Source organism: Enhydra lutris, unplaced genomic scaffold (genome assembly GCF_002288905.1).
Source record: "Enhydra lutris kenyoni isolate GAN:26980312 unplaced genomic scaffold, ASM228890v2 scaffoldscaffold11, whole genome shotgun sequence".
NCBI lineage: Eukaryota > Metazoa > Chordata > Mammalia > Carnivora > Mustelidae > Enhydra > Enhydra lutris.
In genome coordinates, this window is record NW_019154095.1 from 140,020 (window position 1) to 150,118 (window position 10,099).

Below are 10,099 nucleotides of genomic sequence, written 5' to 3' on the forward strand. Positions count from 1 at the left end.
ATATATAAACCAATTAATAACAAAATCAAAGAAACACATTGACAATAATACAGTAATAGTAGGGGACTTTAACACTCTCCTCACTGAAATGGACAGATCATCCAAGCAAAAGACCAACAAGGAAATAAAGGCCTTAAATGACACACTGGACCAGATGGACATCACAGATATATTCAGAACATTTCATTGCAAAGCAACAGAATACACATTCTTCTCTAGTGCACATGGAACATTCTCCAGAAAAGATCACATCCTGGGTCATGAATCAGGTCTCAACCGGTATCAAAAGATTGGGATCATTCCCTGCATATTTTCAGACCACAATGCTCTGAAGCTAGAACTCAATCACAAGAAGAAATCTGGAAAGAACCCCAATACATGGAGACTAAGGAGCATCCTTCTAAAGAATGAATGGGTCAACCAGAAAATTAAAGAAGAATTGAAAAAATTCATGGAAACAAAGGATAATGAAAACACAATGGTTCAAAATCTGTGGGACACAGCAAAGGCAGTCCTGAGAGGAAAATATATAGCAATACAAGCCTTTCTCAAGAAACAAGAAAAGTCTCAAATACACAACCTAACCCTACACCTAAAGGCGCTGGAGAAAGAACAACAAAGAAAGCCTAAACACTGCAAGAGAAGAGAAATAATAAAGATCAGAGCAGAAATCAATGAAATAGAGATGAAAAAAACAATAGAACAAATCAATAAAACTAGGAGCTGGTTCTTTGAAAGAATTAATGAGATTGATAAATCCCTGGCCAGACTTATGAAAAAGAAAAGAGAAAGGACCCAAATAAATAAAATCATGAATGAAAGAAGAGAGATCACAACTAACACCAAAGAAATACAAACAATTATAAGAACATATTATGAGCAACTCTACGCCAGAAAATTTGACAATCTGGAAGAAGTGGATGCATTCCTAGAGACATATAAACTTCCACAACTGAACCAGGAAGACATAGAAAACCCGAACAGACCCATAACCAGTAAGGAGATTGAAACAGTCATCAGAAATTTCCAAACAAACAAGAGCCCAGGGCCAGATGGCTTCCCAGGGGAATTCTACCAAACATTTAAAGAAGAATTAATTCCTATTCTCTTGAAACTGTCCCAAAAAATAGAAATGGAAGGAAAACTTACAAACTCATTTTATGAGGCCAGTGGAACCTTTATTCCAAAACCAGACAAGGATCCCATCAAAATAGAGAATTACTTGGGGCGCCTGTATGACTCAGTGGGTTAAGCCTCTGCCTCGGCTCAGATCATGATCTCAGGGTCCTGTGATCAAGCCCCATGTTGGGCTCTCTGCTCACTAGGGAGCCTGCTTCCCCCCTTCCCTCTGCCTACCTATCTGTCTACTTGTGATCTCTCTCTCTCTCTCTCTCTCTCTCTCTCTGCAAATAAATAAATAAAATCTTTTAGAGAGAGAGAGACAGAATTACAGACCAATGTCCTTGATGAACACAGATGTGAAAATTCTCACCAAAATACTAGCCAATAGAATCCAACAGTACATTAAGAGGATTATTCACCACGACCAAGTGGGATTTATTCCAGGGCTGCAAGGTTGGTTCAACATCTGCAAATCAATCCATGTGATACAATACATTAATAAAGAACAAGAACCATATGATACTCTCAATAGATGCTGAAAAAGCATTTGATGAAGTACAGCATCCCTGATCAAAACTCTTCAAAACATAGGGATAGAAGGCACAGACCTCAATATCATCAAAGTCATCTGTGAAAAACCCACTGCAAATATCATTCTCAATGGAGAAAGACTGAGAGCTTTTCCGCTAAGGTCAGGAACATGGCAAGGATGTCCATTATCACCACTGCTATTCAACATAGTACTAGAAGTCCTAGCCTCAGCAATCAGACAACAAAAAGAAATTAAACATCCAAATCGGGAAAGAAGAAGTCAAACTATCACTCTTTGCAGATGATATGATACTATATGTGGAAAACCCAAAGGACTCCACTTCAAATCTGCTAGAACTCATACAGGAATTCAGTAAAGTGTCAGGATTAAAATCAATGCACAGAAATCAGTTGCATTTCTTTACATCAACAACAAGACAGAAGAAAAAGAAATTAAGGAGTCAATCCCATTTACAATTGCACCCAAAATCCTAAGATACCTAGGAATAAACCTAACCAAAGAGGCAAAGAATCTATATTCAGAAAAATATAAAGAACTCATGAAAGAAATTGAGGAAGACACAAAGAAATGGAAAAATGTTCCATGCTCATGGATTGAAAGAACAAGTATTGTGAAAATCTCTATCCTACCTAAAGCAATCTACACATTTAATGCAATCCCTATCAAAATCCCATCCATTTTTTTTCTCAAATAAATGGAACTAATAATCTAAAATTTATATGAAACCAGAAAAGACCTCGAATAGCCAGAGGAATATTGAAAAAGAAAGTCAAAATTGGTGGTATCACAATTCCAGACTTCAAGCTCTATTACAAAGCTGTCATCATCAAGACAGTATGGTACTGGCACAAAAACAGACACATAGATCAGTGGAACAGAATAGAGAGCCCAGAAAGAGACCCTCAACTATATGGTCAACTAATCTTCAACAAAGCAGGAAAGAATGTCCATTGAAAAAAAAAGACAGTCTCTTCAACAGATAGTGTTGGGAAAATTGGACAGCCACATGCAGAAAAATGAAACTGGACCATTTCCTTACACCACACAAGATAACAGACTCAAAATGGATGAAGGACCTCAATGTGAGAAAGGAATCCATCAAAATCCTTGAGAAGAACACAGGCAGCAACCTCTTTGACCTCAACCACAGGAACATCTTCCTAGGAACATTGCCAAAGATAAGGGAAGCAAGGGCAAAAATGAACTATTGGGACTTCATCAAGATCAAAAGCTTTGCACAGCAAAGGAAACAGTTAACAAAACCAAAAGACAACTGACAGAATGGAAGAAGATATTTTCAAATGACATATCAGATAAAGGACTAGTATCCAAATCTATAAAGAGCTTATCATACTCAACACCAAAGAACAAATAAACCAATCAAGAAACGGGCAGAGGACATGAACAGACATTTCTGCAAAGAAGACATCCAGATGGCCAACAGACATGAAAAAGTGCTCCACATCACTCGGCATCAGGGAAATACAAGTCAAAACCACAATGAGATACCACCTCACACCAGTCAGAATGGCTAAAATTAACAAGTCAGGAAATGACAGATGCTGGCGAGGATGCAGAGAAAGGGGAACCCTCCTACATTATTCGTGGGAATGCAAGCTCGTGCAGCCACTCTGGAAAACAGCATGGAGGTTCCTCAAAAAGGTAAAAATAGAGCTACCCTCTCCTGAGCTAAAGCAAATAATAGCAAAAATAAACTGTTGAGACTACATCAAGATAAAAAAAAAAGTTCTACACAGCAAAGGAAAAAATCAACAAAACAAAAAGACAACCAACAGAATGGGAGAATGTATTTGCAAATGGCATATCTGATTAAGGTCTAGTATCCAAAATCAATAAAGAACTTATCGAACTCAGTATCTAGAAAACAAAAAGTCCAGTTAAGAAATGGGCAGAAGAAATGAATAGATATTTCTCCATAAAGATGTACAGATGGCTAACAGACATATAAAAACATGGTCAACATCACTCATAATCAAAACCACAATGAGATATCACCTCACACTGGTCAGAATCACTAAATTTAATAAATCAGGAAAAACAGATGTTAGTGAGGATACAGTAAAAGGGAAGCCCTCTTACACTGTTGGTGGGAATGCAAACTGGTATAGTCAATATAGAAAACAGTATGGAGATTCCTCAAAAAGGTAAAAATAGAGCTACCCTATGATCCAGTAATGACACACTATTTTTCCTTAAAAAATACAAAAACATTAATTCAAGGAATACATATATCCTGATGTTTATAGCAGCATTATCTACAATAGCCAAAAAAGAAAAAACTTAATTGTCCATCAACAGATGAATGGATAAAGAATATGTAGTGTATATTTACAATGGAATATTGCTCAGCCTTCAAAAAGAATGAAATCATGCCATTTGCAATGACATGGATGAACTAGAAGGTATCATGCTAAGTTAAATAAGTCAGAGAAAGACAAATACCTTATGATTTCACTCACATGTGGAGTTTTTAAGAAGCTAAAGTGAACCAAGGGGAAAGAGAGGGAGAAACAAACCAGGAAGCAAACTCTTTTTTAAAGATTTTATTTATTTGAGAGAGAGAGTGAACAAGTGAGAGAGAGAGGGTGCTAGTGGGGCAGGGAAGCAGAGGGAGAAGCAGACTCCCAGCTGCACAGGGAGCCCAACACAGGTCTCCATCCCCAGACTCTGGGATCATGACCTGAGCCAAAGGCATATGTTTAACCAGCTGAGCCACCCAGGTGCCCAGGAAACAGACTCTTAACTATAGAGAACAAACTAATGGTCACCAGAGGATGGGTGGGTGGGGGGTGGGTGGACTAGGTGGTGGGAATTAAGAAGTGTATTTGGTCATGATGAGCACAGGGTGATCTATGGAAGTGATGAATCACTATATTGTACACCTGAAACTAATAATACACTGTATGTTAACTGTATTGGTATTAAAAATAAAAGTTAATTAAAAATGTCTTTACCAGTCATAGAGCACAGTGAATATTTATATGTGGAATATGTATTACACAATGTACACTTCTGAATGTGCTCTAAAATTTTGAGAAAAAGAAGGAGGTACAGGTCATTGAAACAGAGCTGGCAAATGCAGATACTGAAGCTGTATGATTGCTACATGGGGTTGCTATAATTTTCTCTCTACTTTCATATGTTTGAAATTGTCTACAAAAAAATTAAAAAGAAATAAATAAAATACATTCATGTTTAAGTTTTAAAAAATATTAGAGATCCTTAGACCAGGCAATTGAAGTTCTAAAGATTTATTGTAGTAAAATCTGGATGTGAACTATGTTTGTATGGTGAATGAATTGCAAATAACTAAAAAGATTCCACAATAGAACATTATTTAAACAAATCATGTTTAGCCATTCTAAAAAACCCAAAAGAATACATAAGTACATACTTCCTGAAATAGAAAGATGTTTGAGACATAGTGTCCAGTGGAAAAAACAGACTACAAAGTTTCACAATCCACACACAATACTAGTAGCCAATATTTCCAGGTCAGCTTTCTGTTGTTACTTTTGTGTATCTATTTCCTCTATTAAATATATATAGCCTATTTTATTTTATTATTTTTATTTTTTTAAAGATTTTATTTATTTATTTGACAGACAGAGATCACAAGTAGGCAGAGAGGCAGACAGAGAGAGAGAAAGAAGCAGGCTCCCCACTGAGCAGAAAGCCCAACACAGGGCTTGATCCCAGGACCCTGGGATCATGACCTGAGCCAAAGGCAGAGGCTTTAACCCACTGAGCCACCCAGGTGCCCTTACATAGCCTATTTTAAAAAGAATAAAAGATAAAAGTAAATTTTAACTTAGCACTTGAAATTTTTTTTATTTTTTTTAGAGTAACCATGGAACATTTTGCAAAGGGAAATGTCAAAATAGAACAAAGTTCTTCCTCCCCAACCAGTCAGTCCTGAAAGAAACCCCAGTGGAGACATCCAAAGTCCAAATAAAATATTCACCACCATCCTCCTTCAATCAGGTGTTTCAGTGTGCTTAATACACAGAAGCCTCTGCAGTGCATGATGAATCTCCTTATTCCTCAGGGTGTAGATCACAGGATTGAGAAGAGGGGTGACCACAGTGTAGAGCAGAGCAAAGACCTTGGAGAGGAGTGGGGAGTGGATGGCAGAGGGTGCAATGTACAAGACCATGAGAGTTCCATAGAAGGTGGACACTACTGCCAGGTGGGAGGAACAAGTGGAGAAAGCCCTCTGCCTCTGGGCCCCTGCAGGGACTCAGCACAACTACCACAATCCGGGCATAGGATGTCAGAATCAGTCCAAAGGGATAGTGAGGCAGACCACAGAGAGAACGAATGTTGTCATCTGGGCAATTCTAGGATCTGAGCAGGCCAGGCCCATCAAAGGCATAAAGTCACAGTAAAAGTGGTCAATCTGGCTGGGGCCACAGAACCTCAGTTGTCCCATTAGGGCCACAACCAATCCATCCACCATGAAACCAGAGAGCCAAGCTATGAGCACCAGCCCCAAGCACCCTCTGGGCCCCATCAGAAGGGGATAGTGGAGTGGATAGCAGATCGCCAGGTATCGATCATAGGCCATGACGGCCAGCATGAAGCATTCAGCTGTAGCTAGAGAACCAAAGATAAAGAACTGGAGCAGGCATCCAGCCACAGAGATGGCTGCCTCCTGCAAGAAGCTCTGCAGCATTTTTGGCACCACTGTGGAGGTGTAGAAGATCTCCAGGAAGGACAGGTTAGCCAGGAAGAAATACATGGGTGTGTGGAGCCTCTGTGAGCTAACCACCACCACAATGATTAGCACATTCCCCATGACAGTGGAGACGTAGATGACAGTGAACACAATAAAGAAAAGGAGATGCAGCTCAGCTATGTCATGGAAACCAAGGAGGACAAATTCTGTAATAGTTTGGTTTTCTAGAGCAACCATTTCCATAGGGATCATCCAAGCTGCTCTCTGGCAGAGATTAAAGGAGAGATTCTAGAGCATCTCTTCTCATACACCAATCTGACATAAGTAGGGCTAAAATGAAAACAATGAGGGTGAGTATCCAGAATACAAGTCCCTTGCACATCCTCACCTGTCCCTCTTTGTAGTGGCTTACCCCTTGTCCAATTCCTGTTCCTGGGGCTGTCCTTAATTGTGCATGTTCTCACTCTAGCGAGTTCATCCAAACACCAGCATAGTTTTCAGAGCCCTCCACCCTATTAATTCAACACAGTATTTCTGTGACACAGTGAAACCATGATCCTAATCTGTAGATCCAGCCACACATCCTCCCTCCTGAACACCCTCTAAATGCCTGCTAGACAGGCCCTATCCTCAGCTCAAAACATGATCAGCATGATTAAACATGAATTCCTCCATCCTTCCCAGTCACAATCAAACAGGTGAGTGGTGCAAAATTCTGTCTTGATACTGAGCTTACCATATAATAATCATTTTCATCTGAATGTCCTCTCCCATTCCCCACCTCCAATCAGTGACATCCCTCACACATTCTCTCCTCGTTGCACACCACTGCTTTCACAGCCCCTTCATGACCATCTCAGTACAGTTACCTCTGTGTGGCCTGCAAGTCCCCAATTTTCCCTCTCCCTTAGCAAGACAACCTTCTTTAAATACTGTTTCCATCAAGTCATTCAAGATTTTATATTGGAAATGTGACCAGCGACAGTGCAGAGAAGTATAGGTTCTGTGGGAACAGAGAGACCAAATACAAAGGAGTGAAGGAAGTGCGAGAATCTGGTCAGGGAAAGTAGATTGTAGGATCAGTTTTGCAGGACAGGGAAGAGTTGGCCAGGCAACAGGCAGGAGAGTGGACAGAGCAATCTAAGCAGGGGAGGCATCCATGGAAGCAAAGACATGTCATTGAGTTTTTAAGATCTAAAAATAGGTCTGTGTATGTACAAGGAAAATCTCCTATGCTATGCAAAGGGATGTGTGGGTTTTATATTGAAAACAATGAGAGTACATCAAATGATTGTGAGTATAATGGAAAGATAAAGAACAAACCCGAGATATTTACACACACACACACACACACACACACACACACACAGAGGCATATATACATATCAAATCCTAACAGTGGTGTTTTTTAGGCTGCAGGATTAATAAGCATATATTCTGTTTATTATCACATAAAATATAAGTTATTTTTAATACAGAGAGGCTAAAACATCAGTTGCCTGAGAGGTGGACCTGGATGGCTAAGAGCCAATGTTGGGTAGGAGAGTTCACTTCACACTATTTTGTACTTCATGCCTGAAGCCACATCTGCCTTCTCCATAGAACCCAATGTCCCATTCTCCTGCCTGAAGCCACATCTGCCTTCTCCATAGAGCCCAATGTCCAATTCTCCTGCCTGACCTGACTAATAAATATTTGAAGGTCAAGTTTAGGTTTCATCTCCTCCGTAAAACCTCCTTGACTAGTGGAGCCCTTTACTCCTTGAGCAATCATGCACTAAGTATATAATGTATAGGAGATATTATGCTAGGTGCTGAGAATTCTAGGTCAAATGAAACCTGTCCATATGCCTGAGGAGCTTACAATCTTGTGCAGAAAATGGACGCATCAACAAGTAACTGCAATACACTAAAGGAGAGCTCATGAATCTAACCTGTAAGAAACATTCCAAAGAGGAAGTGGCCCTGGACTGATGGGATGGCTGTGGAGAACAGAAGGTATTGTGGGAGGACATTTCAGGGAAAAGGAAAATGGGCAGCAGAAACTGAGGTCAGAAACCATATAGAATGTGAAGAGCAGAAGGTGTTGTGGGAAAGTAGCCAAGGACAATTAAAAGAATTTCTTTTCTGGAGAAGCATTAGGATTGAGGCAAAGAACATGGAAGGTAAGGATGGAGAGATGGTCCAGGACCAGAGTGCAAGGGTCCTGTCCCATCATGAGGAACTGGAGCTCTATCCTATAAGCACTAGGGCACACGTGAGGCTTTTAGAAACTGGGGTGATGGGGTCTACCCACACTTGAATGGTGCTGAGGAAGCTGGGTCCAAAGTAACCAGAATAGAAGAGGAAGAGTCCACACAGCTGGAACCTGGGGAGCACTGCCTTGAAGTGATCATTCATTATTCTGTTGTTTGCACTTTCTCCTCCTTGGAAAAACTACTAGTTCCTCTATCACAGAGATTACAATTTATATCCACCATACTCAACAAAGTTCTAAACAAAGATGAAGCCTCAATAAACACTGATGTTTAAAACCACTTGTGCCACAACCAAAGCCCATGTGAAGTGAACAGTAGGGGTTCTGCACTCCATGAACCTAGAAATTCCAGAAGTTCTGTTACTGTCTTATTCCACATCCTATACCTCAGTGTTCTTCTTGGTGGTATGAATTTGGCTTTCCTCTGAGGACCTTCTATAACCTCTATATCATTTATGCACACTAAACCCAATGTGAATATTGGGTCCTTTCTACACCATTACTCTCCCAGGAGAGGTAGGCATGCAAACCAGTCAAGAACCTCCAGTCATAAGTAGCTCATCATCACCCCAGGAATCAGTGTCAAAAGTAGATCATACTGACACAGCCATTTATCCCTATAGTCACAAAGATTTGTATCCCTATAGATTCCACTCACTCACTCTCCAGGTAATAAATGAAGTGGAATCCTTCTTTCCTGTGGCAGCATTCAGCTGGCTGAAACCAGAAAGCAGCACAATGGAGAACAGCACGATGAGGACAAACAAGTTTCATGATTTTGTTGTGAAATTCATGTTTGCCTATTGAAATCCATTTCATGACATTGTCTAAAGGAGCAACATGCTATTTCCTTCATTTCAACTATCCTTCATCCCAACTATCCTGGAGAGGAACCAGGATTTCAGGGAACAGATTTCAGGGAACACAGAGTGAGGATGAGAACAAGTCAGGGGAAACAAAGGAAAAGAAGTCCCATTGACCTCCAAGTGCCAAAACATCAACAGTCAGAGACATATGTCCCTGACTGGCAATCTCTAGGGTACCAGTAAGACCTCAGACTTGACAAAACCCAGCCCCCCAACACAAACACACACACACACACACACACACACACACACAATATGAGGAGAACAAACACATTACAATGTCCCTAATGCTATTAACCTTTATTAGTCCACTGAATAAATGCTAAACAATGTTAACCTATCCAGGAATGTGGTCAGAAAACAAGAGATGAGAATGGAAACAAAGGGTGAAGTATAAATGTTAGGAGGGCTGGGGTATTAAGCCATTTTTCAGAAGGCCAATGCGGTGTGATCCACCTATACATGAGCTAATTAACCCCAATTTCCAACCCCCATGGAATATCTAACTTCAATGTGTGTGGTCACAGAATCCACTAGAATCTGGAAATATGGCTGTATTCTATCTCCCAAATCAGATTGTTCTTGGGAGTTTTTTAAAAGTTC

At 40.1% G+C, this 10,099-nt stretch overlaps 1 protein-coding gene across 1 annotated transcript; it reads right to left on the reverse strand.

The window, feature by feature from the left end:
- Positions 1-5,672: 5,672 nt before the first annotated feature.
- Positions 5,673-6,617, reverse strand: LOC111144386 (olfactory receptor 11A1-like). Its single transcript, XM_022498660.1, is given in 3 exon segments — positions 5,673-5,937; positions 5,939-5,990; positions 5,993-6,617. Coding segments are annotated over 3 exon segments (942 nt in total).
- Positions 6,618-10,099: the final 3,482 nt, after the last annotated feature.